Source organism: Lepidochelys olivacea, assembly GCF_965140295.1.
Source record: "Lepidochelys olivacea isolate rLepOli2 genome assembly, chromosome: 7".
In the NCBI taxonomy this organism is placed as follows: Eukaryota; Metazoa; Chordata; order Testudines; family Cheloniidae; genus Lepidochelys; species Lepidochelys olivacea.
In genome coordinates, this window is record NC_140417.1 from 6,699,293 (window position 1) to 6,727,066 (window position 27,774).

General features: G+C 41.3%; 1 protein-coding gene across 18 annotated transcripts in view; it reads right to left on the reverse strand.

The window, feature by feature from the left end:
- Positions 1 to 27,774, reverse strand: part of MAGI1 (membrane associated guanylate kinase, WW and PDZ domain containing 1) — a 477,619-nt gene that overhangs the window by 55,819 nt on the left and 394,026 nt on the right. For 15 of the 18 annotated variants that reach the window (XM_084634942.1, XM_084634953.1, XM_084634955.1 and 12 more), the window contains 6 exons: positions 23,248 to 23,305; positions 18,883 to 18,971; positions 17,960 to 18,052; positions 14,593 to 14,655; positions 12,836 to 13,018; positions 10,934 to 11,554 (listed from right to left, as the gene is read on the reverse strand). In XM_084634942.1, coding sequence (XP_084491068.1) covers positions 10,934 to 11,554; positions 12,836 to 13,018; positions 14,593 to 14,655; positions 17,960 to 18,052; positions 18,883 to 18,971; positions 23,248 to 23,305 — 1,107 coding nt within the window. The remainder of the gene's footprint in view (positions 1 to 10,933; positions 11,555 to 12,835; positions 13,019 to 14,592; positions 14,656 to 17,959; positions 18,053 to 18,882; positions 18,972 to 23,247; positions 23,306 to 27,774) is intronic. The other 3 variants (XM_084634943.1, XM_084634947.1, XM_084634956.1) reach the window with 1 other exon arrangement.

The window sequence follows — 27,774 nt, forward strand, 5'->3', positions numbered from 1 at the left end:
ATGAAATTAAGTATATTTCTTGATTTGTAGGGACCTGGCTCATGATTTTAGAATGCCAATGGCTGGCAATACTGACATTTGTTTCTAGTACTAGATTCCCATTTGATGTGGATTACTTTCATTTTGCCATTCACAGTTTCTAAGTCAAGTTACATGACTTAGAAACTCTCTCTCTCACACACATTAATGAATTAGCAACAATTTTAATCTAAACTGAGGCCCAGTCTCTGTTTGTGGGCCTAATTTACACCTGCAAATGCCCTTTTAGTGCAAATATTAGTAACTATACATCAAGAGAATCTGATACACAACACACACTTCACTGCAGGCATTCAAAGACAGGGTGAAATCCTGGCCTGAAGTAAACAGAAGTTTTGCCATTCAGTGGGGACAGGATTTCACCCTCTGTGTTTTCTGTGGATGCACGCTGTGGCCACAAAATGGATAAATATTATTAATGAGAAGAACTGATTTTAGAAGTTAAGCGAGGCTTATTTTTGTCCCAAAGAGAAAACAAGTTTTTATCGGGCTGCTTTACAAACCAATAACCAGAAATCAGTGCATCATGCTGCATAGCAATATAGAGCACTGTCCCAAAAAGGCACATCTGACGCACCCTTGCTGCTTAGAGAGAAGAGGTAACTTTCATTGTGACTATAAAAAAAACACCCATACCAAAATGTTCATACGAAATATGAACTGGCTTGGCAGAATTCAATTTTTTTTAAAAATAATTTCAAAGGATAATACTCTGATGTTTATTTTTAAGTTTTTTATTTTTATCAGTTGTCACAGTTGGCCAAAATTATGGGTTTTAAACTTTTTTTAATCTCTTGAAAGTTTCATGGTTACGAGAAATGATGGGAGAGGTCAGACAACAATTATTTAATGACACTAGGTGTTGAAATTCAAAAAGTTAAAGCTTTCTAACCATTAAAACACAAACTGTCAACATCACATTTCAAAATACACAAAGTAAATATTCTTAAGTCAGGTTTCAGAGTAGCAGCCGTGTTAGTCTGTATCTACAAAAAGAACAGGAGTACTTGTGGCACCTTAGAGACTAACAAATTTATTTCAGCATAAACTTTCATGGGCTACAGCCCACTTCATTGGATGCATAGAATGGAACATATAGTAAGAAGATATATATATATATACATACAGAGAACGTGAAAAGGTGGAAGTAGCCATACCAACTGTAAGAGGCTAATTAGTTAAGATGAGCTATTATCAGCAGGAGAAAAAAACTTTTGTAGTGATAATCAAGTGCTAAAGGAGTTGGCGGATGTGATTGCAGAGCCATTGGCCGTTATCTTTGAAAACTCATGGCGATCGGGGGAGGTCCCGGATGACTGGAAAAAGGCTAATGTAGTACCCATCTTTAAAAAAGGGAAGAAGGAGGATCCTGGGAGCTACAGGCCAGTCAGCCTCACCTCAGTCCCTGGAAAGATCATGGAGTAGGTCCTCAAGGAATCAATTCTGAAGCACTTAGAGGAGAGGAAAGTGATCAGGAACAGTCAGCATGGATTCACGAAGTGCAAGTCATGCCTGACTAATCTAATTGCCTTCTATGATGAGATAGCTGGCTCTGTGGATGAAGGGAAAGCAGTGGACGTGTTGTTCCTTGACTTTAGCAAAGCTTTTGACACTGTCTCCCACAGTATTCTTGCCAGCAAGTTAAGGAAGTATGGGCTGGATGAATGGACTATAAGGTGGATAGAAAGCTGGCTAGATTGTCGGGCTCAACGGGCAGTGATCAATGGCTCCATGTCTAGTTGGCAGCTGGTATCAAGTGGAGTGCCCCAAGGGTCGGTCCTGGGGCCGCTTTTGTTCAATATCTTCATAAATGATATGGAGGATGGTGTGGATTGCACCCTCAGCAAGTTTGCAGATGACACTAAACTGGGAGGAGAGGTAGATATGCTGGAGGGTAGGGATAGGATACACAGGGCCCTAGACAAATTAGAGGATTGGGCCAAAAGAAATCTGATGAGGTTCAACAAGGACAAGTGCAGAGTCCTGCACTTAGGACGGAAGAATCCCATGCACCGCTACAGACTAGGGACCGAATGGCTCGGCAGCAGTTCTGCAGAAAAGGACCTAGGGGTGACAGTGGAAGAGAAGCTGGATATGAGTCAACAGTGTGCCCTTGTTGCCAAGAAGGCCAATGGCATTTTGGAATGTATAAGTAGGGGCATTGCCAGCAGATCGAGGGACGTGATCGTTCCCCTCTATTCGACACTGGTGAGGCCTCATCTGGAGTACTGTGTCCAGTTTTGGGCCCACACTATAAGAAGGATGTGGAAAAATTGGAAAGAGTCCAGCGGAGGGCAACAAAAATGGTTAGGGAACTGGAACACATGACTTATGAGGAGAGGCTGAGGGAACTGGGATTGTTTAGTCTGCGGAAGAGAAGAATGAGGGGGGATTTGATAGCTGCTTTCAACTACCTGAAAGGGGGTTCCAAAGAGGATGGATCTAGACTGTTCTCAGTGGTGGCAGATGACAGAACAAGGAGTAATGGTCTCAAGTTGCAGTGGGGGAGATTTAGGTTGGATATTAGGAAAAACTTTTTCACTAGGAGGGTGGTGAAACACTGGAATGCATTACCTAGGGAGGTGGTGGAATCTTCTTCCTTAGAAGTTTCTAAGGTCAGGCTTGACAAAGCCCTGGCTGGGATGATTTAATTCGGGATCGGTCCTGCTTTGAGCAGGGGGTTGGACTAGATGACCTCCTGAGGTCCCTTCCAACCCTGATATTCTATGATTCTAAGATGGCCCATTTAGACAGTTGTCAAGAAGGTGTGAGGATACTTAACATGGGGAAATAGATGTGTGTGTGTATGTATATATATAGTATATATATATATATATATATATATATATATATATATATATACACACACACACATATATCTTCTTACTATATGTTCCATTCTATGCATCTGATGAAGTGGGCTGTAGCCCATGAAAGTTTATGCTCAAATAAATTTGTTAGTCTCTAAGGTGCCACAAGTCCTCCTGTGCTATTCTTAAGTCAAACGCTAATAAGTTCTCACACAGATTTTTTTTTTACTTTGTGTAGCTGTAAATTACTATCATCATTGATGGAAACATTTTGTCATTGGTTTGTGTGTGTGTACCATGAAATAGACGTTTACCAACATTTATTGATAAAAATCTAATCCTTCCAAGCCTAACTCACTCTCAACTTTTTCCTTACAGATATCAACCTTTCATTTAATCTATTCCTCTGATTTTAGCCAATTACTGTTTCTGTTACTCTGTAAACTAGTCACTAAGTGGAATGACCACTGTAAGAGACTGAGAAAATGTGATTTTTAAACTTGCTTTAAAGTCTCACCAAGTTTGTGAGCCTTGTTAGAACTGAATTCCACTCAATGGAGAGAAGAGAACGGGCAAAAGAAGACCAGATACTTTGGGAAAGAGAAGTCACCTTTCCCAAATTTAGATGTTCCTTCAGAACTGGTACTTCTCCACTAATCAAGTCATCCTTGAAAAACAGGAAGCGTATGTTAAAATTATATTAACTTTGGGCCAGCGCTTTAACTTGCCCCTTAATTTATTTTTTCTCTCTTTGGAAAATGGAGAAAAAATTCCAGTGTGAGAAAATGTTCATGAAATTTAATGTGTATTTTCCAATGCAATTTTCAGACCAGCTCTAATTTTCACTCATTTGATTTGCTCCCATACAAATTTCTCTAAAGGAAATAGTAACTTGAAATAGCACATGAAGTTAACTGATTTATTACATATTTTAAAGATTTCTAATAAGAGTCCTAATTAAATGAATTGTAATACAGAATCTTAACTATCAAAGTCAGTTTAGTTTACTTCTATTTTTAATCATGCTATAATTCTGACACATACTTACATCATTTTCCACCTTATCTTTGGCATTTATAAACTATCAAAGATAAGACATCACAATCTGATCTATTCATGGATAGCATTATTCATGGTAAAGCACCATGGAGCATTACCTTGTATATCTGCAAATAGCTTATACAGAGATGATAACGTATTGGTGAAGGATCCAATGAACGGGTTTCAAGGGAGATGACTGAGTGGGAAGCTCTGGATGTTTTATCCATGACAGAGGGTGAGGAGAGAGAAGCTAAGGAGAAGAGAGGACTCCTGAGATGGGATCTGAAAAGAGCTAGGGTCAGTCGGGCACGCCGTATGGCAAGAACGGCAGGCTGATTTCCAAGGACGAGGAATGAGGTATGTTTCGGATGAAGGAAGAAACTGCCGCAGTTTGGGCTAATGGAAGTTTGGTGAGTTGGGAAGTAAGGGAGACCAATTATAAACGAAGGCATTACAACACTCAAGATGAGACCGGGGGGGAAGACATGAGGTAGGGAGTTTTGAAGAATGTGATATTTACTACTGGATTGTGATGAACACACAGGATTTAAAACAAAAAACAAAAAAACACAGGAGAAAATTATTTCCATTAGCAAAATAGTCAGGTACACTAAGATAGAAACTGCCACTTCAAAAAGTATTCAGGGCCACACATTTGATAAAAGCAGGGAGTTCAACAAGTCAGATATATCAGCCTGCTCCCCGCCCAGAAAATAAAAATAAATCAGTGGGAATGCAGATTCAGAGACAACCATAACGTAGGCCCTGATCCTGCAATCAGACCAGCACAGGCAGATCTTTCCATTCATGCACAAGCTATGCTGACATTGACTTCAATCGGGCTCCATTTGTCTCTAAAGGTCCACCTGAAAGGATGCAACTGCAGGACAAAGTCTGTGTGAAATACCCTTATCCTGCAACAAAGAAAAATACCCTTATCCTGCTGTTTGAAAGAGGAACCCTGTCTTCTCCTTTCTGAAGCCCTGGCACATGCATAGACATGCTATGGTAACAGTCAGATAGTTCCCGGGTTGTGATCTTGTCCTGAATGCGATCTGGATTCTCTCTCGATTCAGCAGCTGCTATAACCATTTGAAATTTTCTGGCAGCTAGACACTTAAGCAGCATGACTTTCAAATCACTCTTCATTGCAAGCCTAAAGGGCAAACAGAAGTGAGCGGCTTGTTCAACAGAGTTCAAGTCTCCGGCAATAGCTAATTGCAGGCAGCTATAATTATAATGGTTTTGCATCATTAGGGAAAGCAGCTAAAACACAGATATAATACTAATGATGTGAGATTAGATATTGCTTTTCGTTTGGCTCCATTAAATGATCTTTCTGCAGTGCTAGTGATAAATTGGGTAAGGTGAAGAGATTTCTTCTTCTGTGAGGGGACTTTTGCTAAGCAACATGTACCCAGCCAGCCCTTTGGTTTAAAAGCCTGAAACTAAATGGTGCGAAACACCCTGAACTCCTGTGGAAGTGAGCAGGAACTGAGGGCACTCAGTGCCTTGTACAATCCCGGGCCAAAGGAGTAGCACTATTGTTTGAGGATTCATTAGCCAAAGACTTTGCTGTTGCCATTGATTTTATATGGAAGGCACTCAGCTATTGTGGTAATAGGTGGCAGTATAAAACTCTAAGATAGAAAGATAGATGGATACAGGTTGTTTATACAGTTCCCCGCTGTAACCTTCTAAATCTTCTGCCTACCCTCAGCTGGCTCTGAAACCCCAGCCAGACCGCCTCGAAAGACTGGTCTTCATTTCTCAGGCTGTTCTCCCTCTCCAATTAGAATTTGGTGCTAGTAGAAAGTATTTAGAAACTAAAGATCTTTGTTTATCTACCCTTGAAGTTAAGCTGAGCATTAACCCTTGTCTTGGAGTAGGGTAGAAGGATGCATCTTTGAGAGGAGTATGTAGATCAGACTCCAGACCCATTTTATCATTGGCTTTTACACCAACCAGGGTACAGATGAACGCCAGTTGGGACCGCTGTGTGAGGTGGACACCTGTTCTGTCAGAACTACAAAAAACCCACCCAACAGTAAGTCAGTGGAATACCAGGCAGATGGCAACAACTTTTGGTAACTACAGACACCTGGCTGTATTAGAACCAATGATCTGAAATTGAAAGATTGTTATCTTGCTTTGAGCCCCCTAACCTGAGATCATTCTAAAACTAGGAATAAAAATAAGACAAATATTGTCTCACAGTCAGATATTAGGTCTTATTTGCACCAGAAAATTAACTAGAACTACTATTGTGGCATAAACTTTTCCGTGTGTCCCCATAGTGAATAAAAGTCACTTTTATTCCAGAATAGAGGGACCACACAGAGAGCTATTCCGGAATAGCTTATTCCAGTCAATTTCCCCATGTAGACAAAGCCTTAATGGAAAGGGATTCCATGGAATGACCATTTTTAGTATTGAATCAACTTTGAAGCACCAAATATGAGGTAAGAATTTCATTTGTTTGAAAGTTCCAATATTAATAGGACAGTGTCAGGTTATAAATAACATTTAAAATAAAAATGTCCTATACTTACTGCTTTGATTATTAACAATACTTCAAGATTATTGAAACTGAAATAATGTGTGCAATTGTAGGCCATGAACCTCCAAAGACTCACACTTGACTTTGTACTTGGTATGTAATAGTGTTTGTCTAGTTTTTAAAAAGAAAAGGAGGACTTGTGGCACCTTAGAGACTAACCAATTTATTTGAGCATAAGGTTTCGTGAGCTACAGCGCACTTCATCGGATGCATACTGTGGAAAGTGTAGAAGATCTTTTTATATACACACAAAGCATGAAAAAATACCTCCTCCCACCCCACTCTCCTGCTGGTAATAGCTTATCTAAAGTGATCACTCTCCTTACAATGTGTATGATAATCAAGTTGGGTCATTTCCAGCACAAATCCAGAAAACCTGGATTTGTGCTGGAAATGGCCCAACTTGATTATCATACACATTGTAAAGAGAGTGGTCACTTTGGATGGGCTATTACCAGCAGGAGAGTGAGTTTGTGTGTGTGGGGGAGGGAATGGGGGGTGGAGGGTGAGAAAACCTGGATTTGTGCTGGAAATGACCCAACTTGATTATCATACACATTGTAAGGAGAGTGATCACTTTAGATAAGCTATTACCAGCAGGAGAGTGGGGTGGGAGGAGGTATTTTTTCATGCTTTGTGTGTATATAAAAAGATCTTCTACACTTTCCACAGTATGCATCCGATGAAGTGAGCTGTAGCTCACGAAAGCTTATGCTCAAATAAATTGGTTAGTCTCTAAGGTGCCACAAGTACTCCTTTTCTTTTTGCGAATACAGACTAACACGGCTGTTACTCTGAAACCTGTCTAGTTTTTGAATTCCTGGAAGCATGAAAAGTGAAAAGAGACTAGTGAATTTCACTTTTGTTTCTATGTAGATTCACTTTCAGATTCTTGTGCACTATGCATAATACTGCAATGTGCAAATACTGCAAGACAATGCTAAAATCCTAAGGGAATAGTTGTTTCAATTTTGTACTTTTTACAAAGTGTCCTGTATTTCCTCTCTCAAAACAACTGCCAGACTTGGATGGTACAATCTATCTAATTTCTGGAAGTCAAAGCTTCTGCTGAAGCTACATTACAGTAAATATTTTACAGGCTGCTCTCAGTGGCTATGCGCTTTACATTTCAACAACTAAGCGTAATTATCGGGAGTGCACCAGTGGCTTGGAGCTGGCTGAGCTTTTCGCATAGATTACATATTTCTTTCTGATATTTTTCTGCCTGATTAGTAATCACTACTGACAAATCCTTTGGACAGTTCTGAACACCAGCCTCAGTGTGATGGGGATGATTCTGGCAAAGTCTGATTGAATGCAAATGTTATGTTAATAAAAGGATGCCTGACAGCAAGCTCTCCTAGCACTCTCTTCACTGGACACCAGAGGGAGGAGGAGGAAAGGACAGCCAGCAGAGAGACTGAAAGAAGAACCACTTCAACAGGCATGAAGAATCTTATCACAGAATGGAGCCAAGTACACTTCTGGAATCTGATCAAAATAAATAGTGGCACTTTGTCTAGGGCAGGCACTTCCGATAAATGAATTGGCAGAGGTAATGCAAGGTAAAATTACTGCAGAGAGGGTCTGAGTACATCGGATCTACACAGCATAGGCACAGCGCATCCTAGCTAACTACGTTCTCTAACTTTTAAACCAGACACCCTGTTTTCCACATTGTAGCTTGTCTCAGGCGTATATATTTTGCTAAATTTATGAGCCATGATTAGCAACCTCTCAGGGCAACTTCATTTTGATGCGGAGAGAAGCTCATTTTAATTATTTACTGGGCACCAGGGTCACAACAAATTCAAGCTTCTGTACCATGACAATATATGTTTAATTCATCGATCCATCCATATACTGGGAAAGATAAGGCAGATAAGAGATTCATTAATATTAGCAGCAGACTGACCATTTACTCTCTCATTAAAACTCAATACCTTGATTTCCTGACCAAACCTTCTCATTATACCTCAGCGGCAATGGCAAAAGAAGGATGATTGAATGTCAGCCACAGTTTGACTAACTAATGTACAGTGGTAACAGAGATATTTATGTTCTTTCCAGGAAGATTAATAATATCTGCTGTTTCCTTTCCAACTGTAGTTGGAGAAACTTTCTACCAAATACATAAATCAAACATGAGACTTATGGTGTATTTTAAAGGCTCTCAATATTAGAGTGATTTTAAATTACTCAGGTTCTGCAGATACCAGTAATAAAACTAGAGAACTCGTCTTAATGTATTCCGTTCCTTACTTTTTAATTTATTATAAAAATATAAAATTCAATAAAATTTTTGAGGTGGAAGGGAAGGAAACTATTCATTTTACTACATCCCTCATTCATTGCTAAATCTGTGCACTCGAATCCTTGGTTTACGTTCACAAGAGACGAGTCTGAGACACCTGAAAGGTGCTGGGATTTTCAGAAATGGATAAGCACCCACTACCATCTTAACACTGGCCCCCATAAGGTGTAAGACAAGCAACCCAAAAATCACCAATCACCTTGGAAAAATGTAGGTCCAGCTAATAACCATTCCACCCCGTTCCCTAAAAAACCTCAAAACATGCAAATTAAGATCCCAATGTTGCAAACCAATGGGACTTTGCAAGGGGAAGAAAGGACTATGTGTGTTAGCAGGGACCTTAATTTACACCCTTATCTTAAGCCCGCTCTTTATCAGGGGGCTGACTGAAGGGAAACAACCTGAAAGCTGAAATGCAAATGAAGTCAAGTATAGCAACACACATTGGCCACCCCCTCTCACTCGCTCTGAGTGTGTGTGTGTGTGTGTGTGTGTGTGTGTGTGCGCGCGCGCAGGGCCATCCAGTATACCTTTTTGGGCAACTATTTGTTCCCCACTGACATTCTCTCGCCCTTGTGGCTTGATGCTGACACCACTAAAAACCATTTGGAAAGCCGGTAGAGAAGTATTCCTGTGCCAAATGTTCCCCACAGCTTGGCTGGGAGGCAGCATTCAGCACATATTTACAGTCTTAACTCTGTGCTTATTTTAGCTCTGCAGCTCATCTCCGACAGCTTGACCCTGACCGGTACAGGTGTCAATGGTGGCACAGACATGGACATGGTAAAAAGTGGTGTGCAGGGCAGGGAGCACAGAGGACCCTGGCTTTCTATGAGCACCTAGCTCAAGAGCAGCAGCATGGGCTGTACAAGTCTGCCGGGACCCCTGGGTAATTCCACACAGAGCTAGTCCCCACTGAAGCCCAGACTGCTGCAGCTTCGCTGCTCCAGGACCTGAGCTAACGAGATGAAAGCTAGCTTGGGTAGGTCTCCACAAGCTTCAATAGCCCCCTGGTGATTGCAATGTAGACAACCCCCCTAAGAAGGCAGGAACAGCTGCTATGCAGATACCAAGCGACTCTGGCCTCATAGCAGGAGTGAAGCCTACAAGGGGAATGCCTCATTAGCATACCTCTCCTCATTACGCTTTGTCTTGCACTTATGCAATTAGAAGCTCAAGTCTATGCTCTCCCATACACACTCACTACACCCAGAACCATTTTTACCATGCTTTATTCTTTCCAATAGGCAGCGGTGAGTTGGTGATCAAACAGCACTCTCATCACCGTCATCTTCTCCTGCTCATCCCTCTTTGCGTTGTACATATATATCCATAAACCCCACGCGTCCCCTCTCCTCTCGCATGTTGCTCCCCCATCTTTTTTTTTTTTAAATAAGCACAGCAGGAGCTTGTGACTTACTACTACTCCGTGGAGGTTGTCCCAGTGCCTTTCTGGGACGCTGTGCTTTGCAAAGCCGCAAAAAAGAGGTGAAACTACATTAGGATCACTAAACTCCTCACAGATGCCAACTGAGCATGCTCAGAAGTAATTTTTCCGTTGCTTAAAACTTTGTTTTAATTTTTTAAAATTTTTTTTGGCCCATCCCACATCTGGAGGAGGGCTGGTCCTTCAACGAGGACTATACACATTCAAAGTTCGGCGGGTGATTTTCCCTGGATATTTTTGAGCTACTGTTGAGCTAAAAAAAAAAAAAAAAAAAAAAAGAAGTAGAATATGGATTATTTCTGCTCTCTTCACTTTCCAAAAACAGCCAAAGGATTGCCCACAATTTCTTTGGAAATCCAAAGAAAGTTTCAGTCCCAGAGGCAAACTTTTACCAGTATGTAAAAACGGGTTATAATGAAAATCCTGATTTAATCAGAACACTTGCTATCAAAAGGCAGAGATGGATATTAATATTACATATAAATGTTATGTATAATGTACCTATATACATACATTTCCCTCTGCAACAAAAATGGGTTAAAATAATGTTTTTTTAATGTATGACGTGTAATATGAGAAAATTGTGAGGGATGGTCAATTTCTACATCTTATAACTTGGGTGGATTACAAAGATTTAGGATCGCAAGCCTTTAATGATGTAGATTTTTTTCCCCTTCCAGATAAAACTACTTTAAAAAAAAACAAAACAACCTAAGACGTACCTCCTCGTTGCACAAGTAATGTGACTTCGCTTCCTTTAGGACATTCAATCAGCATATCCACGACTTGGTTGTGAGTGAGGTTTTGCACATTCTTCTTATTCACTTCAACGATAAGGTCCCCTTCTTTTAGGCCTCGGCATCTGGGGCTGTCTACAATTTGTTTCACTCTTTGGCCCCCACCACCAGGACTGTCTGCTATAGTAAAACCAAAGCCCATGGGGCCTTTCACTATATGTACAGTTATGAGTTCCGGCTGTGTTGCTATAGAAGAAGCCAAAGAGACAGTATCGTTGGGGTAACCATGGGATCCATTTGAAGAGACTTCAGCTGGACTACTTGGCCTTTGCTCCTTCAAGCCATTTACTTTCCCTGTTTTACTACTGTGGCTTGCTGGAGAATCATAATTTTCCTGCCCGTTCACAATGATTGGTTCTTTATCTAGAATTGCCACAGACGTCACCAGGCTTGTGTTGGGGTCATCGGGGTCAAAGGGCAGAGGGTAACCTCGACACAGTTCAAGGTCCACACTGGCACCAATGGGAATGGACTGGAAGATTTTTACAACTTGAGCGTGTGTATGTCCCAGCACACAGGTATCATTCACACTGACTATAACATCTCCTGTGGATGAAACAAACAAACAAAAAAACATACACTTTCAATTTGTTGCTTTAATGCACCAATCTCTTTTCAGAACATTAACAATGGACTCTTAGCAGCACTGAACAATGGGTACCACTCTGCTTCCATGCTGATAGACTTGTACCGGCGTAAACATCTGCACAGATACTTTATCTAAATACTCCTGCCTCTCAGCCAAAGACAAGAGTAGCTGTGCTGAGGTGAGCAAGAGCAATCTGTATCCAAAAGATTCACTGAATAGTTTTTACATACAAAAGTGCTTTGGAAAGGAAAATAGAACTTGGCTTATTAAAATATATATAATCAAGCAAAATGACAATATATGGCCCATTTAACAGTTTTTGCAAAGCTCAGCTCTTGCTATTACACACTCTAATACGGCTGACATACGACAGAAACACAATGGAGATCACATGAAGAACAAAAACAGAAGGACTGCAGCAACAGACTGCATAAATATGATTCTGTAGAGTCTCAGCCGTAGATGTCCTCAAGCCTAAGCATTGATTAAGTTCTGGTTTGTTTTACACTGTAGCTGCAAGGCAGGGCTGCTTAAGTAGTGATGCTCAACCAGTGGCTCCAGAGCCATGGGCGTCAGGCCACGTCACAATGGTCTCTCCCTGCTCTGCCTAGTCCCAGTCAGAGTGAAAACCCCACCCCCATTGCTTCCTCTAGCGCTTGGCATAGGCAATGCACTAATGTCACTACTGCAGAAACAGACCCGGCTCAGGATGCCTCCAGACATGAAGAGCAGCAGGAGGGATTGGGCAGAATAGCCCCTTCCCCATTTCTTGGTAGTAGCTACAAAGAAGGGGCGAAATGAAAAGGAATCACAGAGAGGTGCAAAATAAGTGACACAATACCCTTGAGGTGTTTTCCTCCTTATGAGCTGTCAATGCATCCCAAAGTGACTATTGCAATGCAGTGTCAGGTGGCTCTCTGTGGTTGCACTAGAAACTGAGGCGGTTGCTCATTTTCCCCACTGTTTGGCATCAATGGCTTAACACTCAGAGCAGACCCCTGGCTACGGCAGCTCTTGAGATCCAGTATCCACATTACCAATAACGTGCTACAAGACCTTGAAAAAGTTCCTCAGCTGGTCTGTGTTTCAGTTTCCCCGTTTACAAAATGGGGACAATACTACTTAGCTATTTCAGAGAGTTATGATGAGTCTTAAAACTCCTTGAGATCCTCAGATAACAGACGCTGTTAAGCGCAAAGTGGGGTGTTATTTAATTTTTGTCCCCAGGGCGTCATTACCTGTCTCCATTTTGCCATCCAGGGCAGCAGGGCCGTCAAGCACCAAACTCTTGATTTGGAGAAATTCATCCGGTTCGTCCCCTCCGACCACAGTGAAGCCGAACCCCCGGCTGCTTTTCCTCAGCTTGGTGTGGATGAACTTCCCTTTCAACTCTGAAGGGTTTCGCGTGAAAAATGGTTTTCCTGTTTAGGAAGTTTTGAAAGTCCATAAATATGCTCGAAAAATATTCTATCCCTTTGTCCTTCCCCAGCCCATGCTAGCTATTTAATGACAGACACACTTGTGTGTATCCACGGAAGAGAATGGGACAGATTTGCAATTTTACTCTGGTTTACTAGCTTCTTACTCCACTCCACTGACTTCACTGGGACCACACACGGAGTAAAGTGCTATATGTGAGTAATGGTATCAGAATGTGGCCCTCTGCTTATTGATTGCGGGTGTCCATCTCAAGGCAGAGTATAGATTTTAATTTTTAAAACAGATGCAGTAATGTGCACAGGCTATCGATGGCGGGAGATGGAATTCACAAACAATCTGGATATATTCACTAGCTCTTTCTCCTGAGACAGTTTAGGAAGCACAAAAACGCGTGTAATGGCAAATGTCGTATCTTTAAAAGACAAGGGACGAAATGAGAGCTCGTGAAAGTGAGGCACTTGCAACACTTGCCTCAGGGAGCAGGTTCTGTGCTAAGTGGCCTTTCATGGCTCTGCCAGTGGTTTTCCAACCTGACTTGCAACACCTCCGCTATGTCAGTGCTGGTAATTTCTTGAGCAGTCTACTGAAACACGTGGGTTTGAGAGACTGTGCAAACGACTGCTAGGGCAGGCTGCTGGGGGAATTTCTGAGTGAAGGGAAAGCTAAGAAAGTTGTTGACCATATTACTCTGTCCATAAAGCCCCTGATGCCCCCATCCCCACCCCAGTCTTTCATCCCCAACTGCACCAAAAGTGAAGCAAGCTTTGTGAGGGGATCTCGCTTCCTTCATCCTGCTGCCTCCTCTCTATATTAACTGCACAGATGCTGCCATGCTAAACCAAAGCATTGTCTCGGACTCGTGCTCCTCTCCACACTCTGCCTGAAGTGCATGAAACAGTATTCACAAAAGGAATCACAGGACCAGACTGGCTGTGCTGGAGGGGTGTTATCCGTGCTCCCTGGGAGCATGCTATGGAGTGCAGAGGGCTCTAAAAGTTAAAAAAAAAAATAAAATAAGAAGTCCTGTGGAGGTAGGGTCCATGTAAAAGACACTGCATGGGTTCTGAAAATTAGCCACATTGCGTACTCTGCTGCCAGGAGATCAAACATCTTTGCACCTGTGACTGTTTTTTACCCAGGTCCCTAGAGGGAAAAAACCGACCACTGAGACCCCCGGTGACAACTCTAGGATTGACAGGGCCCTATGGGCATTATAATCAGAACGCTCGGCCTGCATTTAAAAACTCATCGCCAAGTTTTTGCTCCGACAGGCAGATCTCTAGGGAGCTGCTCGCTTTGTCCCCCTTCCTCCCCCAAGTGTTTCAGGTGTGCAAAAAGTGTTTTCCCACCAGAAAATGTTAGTAGGATGTGAGGTAACGACTCGTCTCACAGCCTCTTTGAAACACAAGAACATGATTCTTGTGTACACTAAGACATCATGCTAATAGCAGCATTATTATGCTACTTCTTGGTTGCAATGGAGGGTGAGGGGGTTCCATTTTAAATGAGTAAGTACGCTAAATGAAAGTCGATGCTGAAAGACAAAGCTACACACCAAGTTGCCGAATGGCAGCTGCTGCTCTTCCGGGCTTTGTGCAACACTCCCAGATAGCAGAGCCTGAAATGAAAGAGGGGGCAACTCAGCTGATCTCTCCCAAAGAAAGTGAGCAAGTGTGAGAGCGAAATAATTGCCACAAATGAGAGAGGAGGCATGGGTGTGAGCGAGTGAGAGAGAGGAGGCAAGTGCAAGCGAGGGCACACACTGTGAGAAAAGTGTGCTGGTGAACATCTGGACAAGCTACCGGGAGACAGGAGACTAGAGCTTTCACGTAATGTCACCATGAGGGAAGGCGGTCAGAGCAGGAGGGGCTGATCAGCTGAGAAAAGGTCCCCATAGTAACCATAAACCCTTACGTTTAAAGTAAATTTAAGAGGATAAGAGCTAAAAACCGACTACATACAGAGTCAAAGCGAAGCATTCACCTCCCCGCATGGAGCATGAGAGGTAAAGTCTGTATTAAAAATGTATATATATATATATATATTTTAAAACAATGGGTCCAATTTTGGGCACTTTATGCCGCTCCAGCTGTGTAGAGGGCGGGTAAAGGCACTGCCGTGGGCCAGGGGACAACTTCCCCTGGAGTAGGAGAGAGGCAATGCTACTGGATATGGCCCTATGTTGCTCCCCACCACAGCCCCCGGAACAAAAGGGACTGTGAGATTCTGGGCTATCCCAGACTGCAGCACGGGGCATAGGGATCCAGAGTAAGGCTGCCTTCAACTGGTGCAATTCCCGCCACATGGCTCGACCCATGAGAAGCAGTACAGAATCCATCCCAACGGTTGTAGAGTTGTTTCCTCTTTTCACTTGAATCCATTCTACCCGTTCCATGACTTCATATTTTTGCTTTGACAAATGCACCCTATTTAGTCGTCAAAAAAAAACAACAAAAACCTTATCATGACAAAAATACAGTTCTCATTATAGATTAAAGATTCTCTTATTGCTCATTGATGAAATAAGGGTGTTGTATAATATAAGCCGCAGAGCACAGAAACAATGGCTCCAAATTGCCTGTTTATTTTCTCCCCACATTTAAATAAGTTTGAAGCTAACATTTTAATTAAAAATCTGCCAGGGAGCATTAATTACTGAAACAATTATATTGACAGACTGTCACAGACATGGGAAAGATTTCTATCAACTTCAGAAATGGGCAGGGATGGGGTACCTAGCCTCTGTTTGCCAGAAGCTGGGAATGAACGACAGGGGATGGATCACTGGATGATTACCTGCTCTGTTCATTCCCTCTGGGGCACCTGGCATTGGCCACTGTCGGAAGACAGGACACTGGGCTAGATGAATCTTGGTCTGACCCAGAATGGATGTTCTTATGAAGGAGCCTGGTTGGCTCAACTACATTCCACATGATCAGTCCCCCTGCATTACAGTACGCAGCAGCTTGGACAGCCTTTGCTTTGTTCTTAAGGCATAAGGCATGTGATATTGATGGTTCTATCGGGTGGCATGGTCGCCCTTGTCCAACATGATTCGCAGTCGTGTGGTTCTGCTGGATCCCTTGTTGCTCCTGGATGGGCAGGAACGATGATTCCCATCTCCCACTGACCGGGAAGCTGCAGCAGACCTCACCTCAGCCCTCCAATGCCTTTCCCTCTGCCAGTCTGGATGACTGCATTACATTCTAACTGCCCTTGGGTTGCATCTGCTTTGGCTTAAGCAGCACATGGCTCACCCTGTTCTGCAGGGACGAGTACCTCATACCTGCAGCACACTGCGCTCCCTATTTATTTGAGTTAGAGAATGATTTACGGGGCTAGCGACAAACCTGCAAGGCTTGAGCTCTAGTGATTGGAGAGACCAGCTCTCTCTTTACGCACAGTGAAGGCTGCTAGGGGACTCCGGCTGTTGATACTTGGATCCATGGCCGGCTGTGTAAGGAGAAGGCTCTCACCTGGGGATCTTGCCTTGTGCTCTAGCAAGTTTTAGATCATGCTGCAGCCCTTCTATGCAGTCCTTTATGCTGCTCCGAGCATTTATCTTCCTGTCCGGTGGGATGGTTATGACAAGCCACTTTTCCAGGAGTGGCGGGACATACACAGAATGTTGTGCAAGCATTGAAATGGCATCAGTAAATAAGGTCCTGACCCTGCAAACACTTTTGCACTTGCTTCCCTTTAAGCACAGCAGCAGTTCTCTTCATTTTAAATGGAAGCACATGCATGAGGATTTGCAGAAGTGGAGCTGATGTTTGTGTGTTTTGTGGAGAGCACTTTGCTTCAGTTGTGATAGGCATTATGATAGTTGCCTACACAGGAAAAATTTATAGAGGCTCTAGGAACTCATTGAATTTCATCTCATGGAGTTTCCACTTAACCGTCCCAGCGGTAGGATGTGATATTCCTTTCCAAGCCCTCAGTTACTGAGACCTCTAGAGTGTCAGGGCTTTCACGTGGAGGTCAGTATCCCTGCCCCGCTCTCTGACTAGCACAGCTCCCTCATCAGCCACCTTACAATGGTCTCCCCCAAACATTTCTAGCATGGAAAGCTTCACAACACAGAAGTAAAAGGAAACACTGACCGAGTCACCTCTCTGCCAGGACCCACTCCTGGCAAGTCTAAACATGAGACGCTCAGGTGGCTGTTTGTGAAGGAATGTGGGCAAGCGTCACAGAGCTAATGAGCACTTCAGAAACAGTGTGCTGTAAAACTGTGGCAAACACAGCATGCATTGTTTTGGCACCAGAAAGTACTGACTTGCTCTAGGAGGACAATAGTGTCAAACAATTTTAATTCGCATGACACTCTCAGCCTACTCACTCATGTTTAGCGATTGACAGGGGTAATAATTATACACCAGCTTTAGCCCCAATAATATCCAACCACCCTCTCCACCCCATTTCTGGTCTGATCATATAACAACATAAAATATTGTTAGCCTGCATTATAGCATATTGTAAGAACCACACTTTATCCTGGGTAGATTTGTTTCCTGTCCATACAGGCAAGAAAATAACAGCCAAACACGTTCTAACATAGTTTAACCACATAGTATTGCAAGAAGGGGCTGAGTTCTATATGCATTTGCACATCCCCATTATATTGTACTTTAAACAATTTGCTTTTAATCTATTAAGAGTGTAATTCATATTTTCAGTATCTTTTGAAAGATCTGAAATGCAACAGAGAGAGATTTGCAGAAATCCGCTCTCTAAGAGGCACCCTATTCACTTTCATTTTTGTCCTCTTCTGTATAAGACCCACAGTTCTCAAAGTCCAGACAAATTCCGGGAATTGGTGTTTTGTGTCCTCTCTACATTACTATTGAAGGTCCTGTTTCTGAAGAAATGTGGTGGCAAAATTAGTTTCATTATAATGGAAAAACCGTATTGGATGTTACCTTGTACTGGTGCTTCTCGAACTGGCTCTTGGGTGTTTGGCGCATGGTTTGGAAGAGCCGGTGGACCAAGAGGTGGATGCTCTTCTGTCCATTCTAGAGATAGAAAAAATACAAAACATAACTATAATAGAACAAAATCACCCACCTGGGTAGGGCTAAACCTTCTAGAAAAGTGCGGAGGACTGAAGGAGGAGGAGGAGGACTGAAAAGTGGAGCAGGCCATGTTGGTTACGTGGATTTGCATTGTGAGTTCCGAGGGATGTAGCCAATCGAAGTGTCACGCAGAAACTCCACAGCATACCTGCATTCTAAATGGCTGAGACTATTTCATTTCAGTGCTATCGCGGCATTACATGATTTTTAATAATCCAAAAATGTGTCAAAATAATGAAACAACTGACTGATGTGGAACATGTTTGCAACACCCAAGAATCTACTCTTAGCAATAATGTAAAAAGGAGTTTAATTCATATTTGATTCTACTCCCTAGTCTTTCTTTATGTTTTATTAGTACCAGGCCAAATATAAAAATGACCTTTTGAAAAAAATCATAGTTTAGGCTCACAAGTTGATCTTTATAATTTCTGGGGAACAAGCAAGCTTGCTTTGTAACCTATCAGTGTTTCATAATTAAGTTAAAAGTAGTTAAAAAATTCTCCCCATTTCAGGGATTCAAAGCCATTCAGTGCTAATATATTTTATCATTTCTCCTTCGCCTCGTGCTATTCAGTCTTCTAGTAAGAGCACAAACTACATGCCCCTTTATATCTCCTTGTGTGTATAATCCATCTTTTAAAATCACAGGGATCACAATGTAAGTATTTTAATGAAGGACAAATATGTCCACGTGGGGTAGTAAACTCAAGGGAGCGCATATTCTGTTAACAAATCTCTCAAGCATAATACTCTCCACGGGTGCCAACCTTCTGGTTGTTGTTGCTGCTGTTCAAGCTGTTTTTTCCGTTTCGCTTCCAGAACTGGATTCTCATATTGTGTCTTCCTGTTAACGTGGCTGGAGAAGAAAGAGAGCAATAAATTAGGAAACATTTTGTGTGGCAAACAAAAATGACAGCCAGACTTGAAATTCCTGAGACAAAGGGGGCAAAAAAGCAAACTGCCAGGCATATGGCGAAACACTCACCAACTTGTGCCAAATCCTCATTTAGGAAAACAAGCACAACTTATCTGCTGCGACACCTTGAGCAGGAATGGCTAATTCTTTCAACTACAATAAGAAGCAGTTTAACTGTGAAAATGAGATGAAGGCAGAAAGGATGCCCTGCCTGACTACATGCTAAAAGACAGACCTACATCATCCCTGGTTTAATCAGATTCCCAGAGGTGCAGTCATTCCCTGGCTCAGTGAAGTTTAAAAAAAGAACCTGATAACATCTGTCAGCTATCTAATCAATGCACAATATTAATATGGTGGGTGAAAAATACTTGCAATGCTTTGCACTGCAGATATGGGCAGCAAGACAGATTGAATGAAGGGGAATGTGTGACCTTGGTACAAGAAGTATTTTGAATTAGCAACCATTAAATAAGCTGGTTTGAAACCAACATAAATCAATCCAAGACTGCTACAAAATAAGCTTACTTACCTGTAGATGTGTGTAGAAACTACTAATGTCTACGCATCATGCATTGCATCAGATGGATAGAGTTAAACCTTTTGTGAAACCCATGAAAAAAGTGACACCACCACAAAATTGCAAAAGAATTGCTAATCTGTTGGCGCCGTTAAAGTTCTGCTGGAATTTACATGACTTGTGAATTAGACAGCTTCTTAATGAAGTCATAAATTCAGTAGAAAAAGCATTAGCCATTGCATTGAACACAATATTCAAGGGGGGCTGAACTCCCTCCCTCACCTACAAGCACACTGCAACTGAGGCATCTTTATCGCGCTCCTGATCTTGAGATACCCCTTCTATGCAATTTAGCAGAGCCACAGAACTGCTGTAATTTCCTCTATAATATGTGGGGGACATAATTCTACAGGTCAGAGTGCATTGTGTTCCTCCACAGACCAGGAACACACACATACCCGTCCCCCGCTATAACATCTACACATTCAGACTAGAAACAAGGGGCAGATATTTAACAGGGAGGGTACTCAACCATTGGAGGAACTTAATTAGGGATGTGATAGATTCTCTATCACTTGAAGTCTTTCAATCAAGACTGGATGGATACCTTTTCAAGAGATCTGTTCTAGCTCAAAACAGAAGGGCTTGATACAAAAATTAATCCGCGTGATTTTCTGGTCTGTGTTTTACAGGAGATCAGACTAGGTGATCACAATGGTCCCTTCTGGCCTTAAAATCTATGGTGAGGGTGAAAGGGACCAGGAGAGGCTGGCAGAAAAGCCAGCTACCCCAGTTTTATCATAGGCTATAATTTCCCTTTACTAGGGCAATTCTCAACTGCCCTCTGCTTTGATGGCACAAGGTGAGCCTAGCAAGATGTGTGGACTGCAAACAGTCATTGGCAATTTTATGAAAATGGGAACAGAACTGTGAAAAAGACCAATCCAACACTGAGCTACGATGTTTTGCACTTACTGTAGGCATCAATCATCCATCAAAACCTCAGTAAGTTCTATTTCAAAAGAGGCTGGCATGGTATGGACTCAATATTGCAGGTTTATTCTGAATCACAGGCCCAGCTGAAATTGCCTGCAGAGCTGCACTCTGCTGGATCATCAGTTGTTTTAATACTTGGAGAACTGATTACAAAGGTAGGAAAAAGTATGGTGATTTTTAACATGTCTGACCAGCATGAAAACATTAGCCAATTGTGGAGACATATCACTTGATTGGTTCTTGATCTTCACTTGATTGGTTCTACTGAGAAACGGATAGGTAAAGCACTAGCAAAATACACCTATTTGAAGAGTGAATACAAAATCGTGAAAAATCTACATCAGAAACTTCAGTACATGGACATATTGATTCAGGTGCAATTTTCACACAAGTCATAGGGATGATTTCAGTAACTCTTTACACAATGGCACCTCTTTGCATAAAACTTACTGAGATGAACATCTTAAAAATCCTGCTATACGGAGACAAAACACTCATATCCAATTTCTCTAATGCTTATCGGTGAATTTCAAGCATCAGCTGCATTAAGCATCTAGCCAGTGTTAACTGTATTTGGTTAAAATTCAGCTAGAGTCCAGTTCAAAAGTTTACCATTAAGAAAGTGTGTTTTGCTGTCTAGAAGTTCTTTCCACAATTCCATAGTTATCTTCAAAACAACTGTTTGCAAATAACTGCAAAACATGCACTACAGAGTCCCACTCAGAATTGTCTTCATTGGGTTCACAAAAAGGATAATTTTTTTTTAAATAAGCCTGATGCTAGACTGTTGATTTAATGAATCTAATAAGCATATGAAAACAAACTCATAAATCCTGTACGAGACTGTCAATTTCATGTATCCGTGGAAGGCTGAGAAGAATGTAATGGTTTCCAAAAAATGATATCACTTAAGTTTTTCATGAAATGAAAGTGTGTTTGTGTAAGAGATAAATCTATTTTATACCTGTATTAGTAGATGATAGATATTAATTAAAATGATCTGTTCTGTCACATTGTTGTTACAGTCCTATTTAATCTCACACTGAGGAGTGGCCTGAAATTAATGGGCATGCATATGCAAAGTAGCATTTGAAATGCTGGAGAGAGACCTCTTGGCATGACATTTAATAGATGAAAAATACCCCTGATATCTCTGGCAAATAAATGTCAGACCTTAATTATACAGTTTGCTAAACCTTGTTTCCCAAAGCACAGATGGTGGGGTCAAAAATGAGCCAAAGCAGATAGAATCTGTATTCCACGTCTATTCTGAAGGCTATCCTAAGCCATCCTAACAGACAGGAGTGTACACATAATTAAAAATTCATTTTATGGGGTCAGTGATGAAACAAAACTTGGTTCTCCGATTTCCCAAGGGAACGATCTGTCATCTAGATAAAGAGGAAACTCTTCTTATTCTGGAGAGAGTTACATTAAACCCATAATTCTTTACAATACAATACAGGAACCTTTATGGTTACTATTTGATCACACAAGCACTGTCATGTTTCATTCTTTGGGTTTTTTTTTAAATTGAATTGGTAATCTGCTTTATGAGAGCACATTTTGATCACACTGCTATACTAAGGAAATTGCTAAATTAATCACATACATTTATTCAAAGCTAGAATGGGTATCTCAGCTAAAAAGAATTCTGTCCTTGCCAAGAATGTGTCTCAGGCACCTAGCGATGAGTGCTCCTCCTTGCCTTTACTTCTAGCTATGCATTCATTAAGGAATTCAGGCATCTGAGTGTTAAGACTCTGAGGTTTCCCAATACTTCAATCCCAGTAGGCCTCTTCCCTATATAAGACCACTTGCAGTAATACAGATGGACAAGCCCTTTAAGGATATACATACACTTGGAGCTGGGGGGAGGGGTGATTTCCAGCTCAAGGAGACATACGCACGCAAAACCAGTAGTAGCGTAAACTGCCGTGCCATAGGCAGCGGATTGGGCTTGGGGCCTGAGTACATACCCATGAGGTCTGGATGCATTTGGACTCAGGATGGCTAGCCCCTGCTGCCACTGACTACTGCAGCCACGTTGCTATTTTGAGTGGACTAGCTTGCTGATAGCTAGTAGAAGTATATCCCCTCAAGCCGGCTCCATGTGGAGAACAGTTCATTCATAAGCTTTGATCTGGTACTGCTTCAAAGAGGACTCAATCAAAGTGCAATAACCAACTGTTAATACGCTTCAGCAGGGCCAAACAGACTGTTAATCCACAGCAGGGTAGCACACGGTGGATAGCTTGCCACAAACGAAACGCTCGTGTCGGCAAGCCCTAAGTGTACAGCACTCCTGTTTAGCTCAAATCCTGTAATGCTGAGCCACGGCCAGCCACCAGGGGGTGCGCAGAAGAGCAAAGTATGATGTGCCTTCCTTCCTGAGACCAAGAATATTAACGCTTCACTTCCAGTATCTGGAGGAGTCTGAGTCTTTAGGTTGCCTGTGCATTCCTATAGCACTGCAGGCTTTAAACAAAGCAATCAGGGTGGGTGACTGCCTTGCATCACACCGTGACTAGCATTCTTAGCTTATTCGTAACTCTTTTTTGGTGGTGGTGGAGGCAAACACCACTGCCCCTAGCTGTGAGCCATTCAGTTGCAATGAATGATACAAAGATACAGCAAATTCAGATGGAAAAAGTTCTTATCTACTTGACATTGAAAACAGAAACGTCAAGCAACACTTACTCTACATAGTAGACTCCATATACAGGATCTTCAATCTTTTCCCAACCAGCAGGCAATTCTGGGGGTGGGAAAAAAAATGTATATGAAGGCCTTAAAGATATAGTTTTCAGACAGGCATCCCAGTTTCACTTGGCTTACACAATTCCACATCTGCTCATACTCTCACTTACAGAATAACTATCAGGAAAGAGAATCACAGCCATCATTTCTGTATCAGTGCATAGTCTAATGAGCACAAATATTACTGTTACCTTACCAGTAGTGGGATTAACAAACCATGCCCATTGCCTATAGTTTTATCAGGTCAATTTTTTGTTGCAGTTTATTATTTAGATTCCTGGGTTAAATGAACAGTCATGCATTCCTTGTTTAAGAGTCTCTAGGAGGTGCCTCTCTGTAGATGTTTTGGTTTGGGAAAGTACACTTTTTTTCCCCCTCTGCTAAGTATTTGCAGTAACTAATTTCAGCATTTACCATGATTTGTATATTAGCACCCGAGTGTCCCCCTCAGGACCAGGGGCCCATTATGTTAGATGCTATGCAAACACAAATGTACTTCACTGTAGAACACTTGATACAAAAGCATTTAATGCCATAATCACATGTAACAGTCATTTTCATTTTTTTTTTTAATTAGAGCAATTACTAAAAAAAGCTCTGAAGATGAAATTAGCATTTGGAAACCTATCCCCACTTTGTGCCTGCAGATTTTTAGACTGGAGGCATGTGGTACTTCTTTAACCACAAGTAGTGAACATCTTAACCTCTGACAATAGGACAAGAAGCAATGGGCTTAAACTGTAGTAAGGGAGGTTTAGGTTGGTCATTAGGAAAAACTTCCTGTCAGGGTGGTTAAGCACCGGAATAAATTGCCTAGGGAGGTTGTGGAGATCTCCATCATTGCCTAACCTGCTCTTAAAAATCTCCAAACATCTGTCAGGGATGGTCTAGATAATACTTAGCCCTGCAACGAGTTTCAGGGGACTGGACTAAATGATCTCTCGAGGTCCCTTCCAGTTCTATGATTCTATGATCACTTCAGCATAGTAGTGAGGGCTATTTGAACTGTATGTATTACTCAAGGGCCTGATCCTACTCCCACTGAATCAAACAAAGCTCACAATGGCTTTCAGTCCTGAGGTACTACACAAGTTACTTTAAAGAAAGAACAATCGCCATACAATACGCATGCATAAGACGACTATTAAAATACCCCAATGAGAAAGAATTCCTCATAAAAACAGCACTTATTGCCAAGTTGACAAGACCAATGGGAAATAATCTGTGTTTATTCATTATGGAATGCAAAGATTTATTTTTATTAATGGTATCAGTTGCTTAGCCAATACAATCAAACAGTGGCCCATTAATCAGAATAATGTAACTGTACAGTTCAGTATTTATAGACATCAGCTACACTGCCATAAAGGCACAAACAATTCCAGACCTAAAATGAAGGGAAGCCACACAAACACATATGGGGTAACTACTCCGAGTTTATGTTTGCATTCAGAATTGGCTGAACATCAGAAGAAATTAATTTCATGGGTTTTGCTCCACAAGTCCCTGGTTTGAAAATAAAAGACATGTTTCCCCCCCATTCTTTATTTTTACCCAATTTAAGCATCTTTGGATTCCTTGAGACATAAGCAATCAAATGCAAGCCAGTGCTAACCTTTGAGTATGAAACCACTTTGCAATCTTCTGAGCAGATCTCTTTTGCATGTAGGATGACCAGATAGCATGTGTGAAAAATCACGACAGGGTATGAGGGGTAATAGGTGCCTATGCAAGAAAAAGCCCCAAATATCAGGACCGTTCTTATAAAATTGGGACATCTGGTCACCCTATTTGCATGCTTAGCAAATGAACGGGTTTGAAATTGACATTCCTCTACAAAGCACAAAAGTAACCTCAATATTAAAATGGAAGTGCAAAACTAAAGGCCAAATCCTAGAAGTCTTCCCTCACTTGAAACTCTCACTGATTTGAATGATGAAAAGACTGGGATTTAGTCAAAAAGTTTCAATCGATTAAAGATCTGACACAGACAAGAATCAAAAGGGTCAAAAGTTTTGGCTGACATTTCATTCTTAACTTATTCCACTGTGGAAGCAGATGGCTGTGGAGGCCAGGTTGGATTGAGAGATGGAAGTAGACCACCAAAACAAGAGTTAAAGTTGGAGAGTGATGCTTCAGTTTGTTGGCTACGCTTTTTAAGTCACAACGTTCAATAATGTTTATTTTATTTTCAAATCTCAGACTATTGTTTTTGGCCAGTGTCACTGCCTTATCTTTATTTAAAATGTTTTTAGTATTAACATTTCATTTTTCTTTTCTGTAAAAGAAAAGAACATTTATGGAAGGTCACAAAACAAGGACCTTGGAATTGCTCCACTGACATTCCAGGCTATTGGATAAATACTTCTTTAAGCAGTTTTCAATTTAACAAAACACATTTCTACATGTGTTGAAAATGAACAAGATAAGAACTGGTGCTTTGGAGCCATAAGTAGTCTATTATATAGATCCACATCCAGGAATCTAATAAAAAGTCTTTTGAAATGCTCTAAAGCAAGAAGTTACTCTTCATTAGTAGCACCCACTTTGCAAAGTCCAGTATCTGGGTTGTTTTAAATGATTCCCACCCATCTTCAAGATGAGCCAGAGCAATTAGATCATAGAATATAGCTTTGACCCAGGAAAGGAATCCCTATTCCTGCAGTCCCATGTGGTTCTATGAGGGCACACTCATGTGGACCCCCATGGAGGATTATAATCTAATATTAACTCAGAGCAAGAGCATTTGGCTTTAAGTGCCCAACTTATATTTTTAAGCCTGGTGTCAACACACGATCCTAGCTGAGAGCCTGCTGGTCAGTGTTCCAGCCTACAAGAGTGATAAATCCCTGAAAATCAGGAAAACCCCAGCCAGATTGAGAGTTAGCTTGCCCCGCTGCACCTATGTAAGAATCTATCCCTAAAACCTTTTGCTGGAGCATTCCATCCTTGTACAGTCATAGCTCAAATGCCAATGGTTGCACCTACACGAGAAAACTAAGCCCTGAAATTCACTACAGCTTGACTGGTCACAGCCATTTTGGAGGTTGGGCACAGCGATTTTTACCAGCCTGCAATTTATTCTGCAGTCTCTGATATTGCTACTACTGATTGAGCTGCACAGAAGTGAATTACGTGTCTCAGTGTAGACAAGACTAGTAGGAGTTGTCCATGTGGAACAATGTTAAATCTTTCCCTAAGTGTTTAATTTCTATCCTAAAATCCTAATATATATATATATAATATATTACTACCTATTATATCTGTTTCTTTAGAAAATATAAGATAAATACAAAATATTGTGAAAGTTTCAAGTTGATTTCCATTTAATTTTCTCACATTCAGAAAACAAATGTTAAACTTGAGTTAAAACTAAGGATGTTAATCTCTAGCACAAACCAATTTATACTAACCACTGGTATTCCTATTGTACTGCAGATGTTGATGGTATGTTTTGACCATACTTCACTGACCTTGCTGGTACTGACTGAACTACTGCAAATGTTAAACTTCTTTCTTGACATGCAAATATTGTAAACCCCTGTAGTACTTACATGGACCCCGATTTTACAAACACTTGTCTCTACTATTGTGAGGAGTCGCCCGGATATTAAACTACTCATGTTAGTACAGTTAAGCACATGTGCAAGTTGGTACAGGATCAGGGCTATGGTTATCAACCAATGCTCTTCCCTGGATCTACTGCCTCTGTCCATCCTTCCCTTGAAGTTACACTGGGTGCTGACGGGTAATAAAGATCTGATATGAAGCTGATAGGAGCAAGCATTTAAATGTAGTTGTTACTCATAATCTTGTTATTTTATAATATTACTACTTCATCTTGACTGGTTTTGAGACATTTTAATTAAAAATACATTTCAGTTCAGCTGTCTTCATTCACTTATTCTCGATGTTATTTTAGTCTGTGAAAGATTACCAGCCATCGCAATGGGAACCTTAGTGCTGTGGATTGTGCCAACACCTGCTACAGGAATTGAGAAATTATTCCTTTCTGTAATCTCTTTCCAAGTGTTGCACTAAAAGGAGTTAGGTTCTTAACATTATTCCAGCCACACTAACCACAAGAGCAGCTTCTTGTATAGCATTTTGAAAAGCAGTCAATTTTTATTGGCTGCTTCTCGCATATCCATCACACAGAAGTGGGACTCAGTCTACACTTTCAAGTAATTAAGGAAACCAGAGATTAATTCCACTGTAATATAATCGGCTACCATAGAAAGTTATAAATTTCTTTAAAGCAATGAACAACCTAATGAAAATACAGTCACATATAACATACTCATCCCTTTCAACTCTCAAAATGGACTAGAATGTGGAGCAGAAATAATTGTCTAATAGTTTTCTGCACTATAATTACAGACTGAACTAACTAATGCTAAATGAGATTATATATTATGATTGCATTCTTCAAAAACACTTAGAAAATACCACTGGACCACACCATCT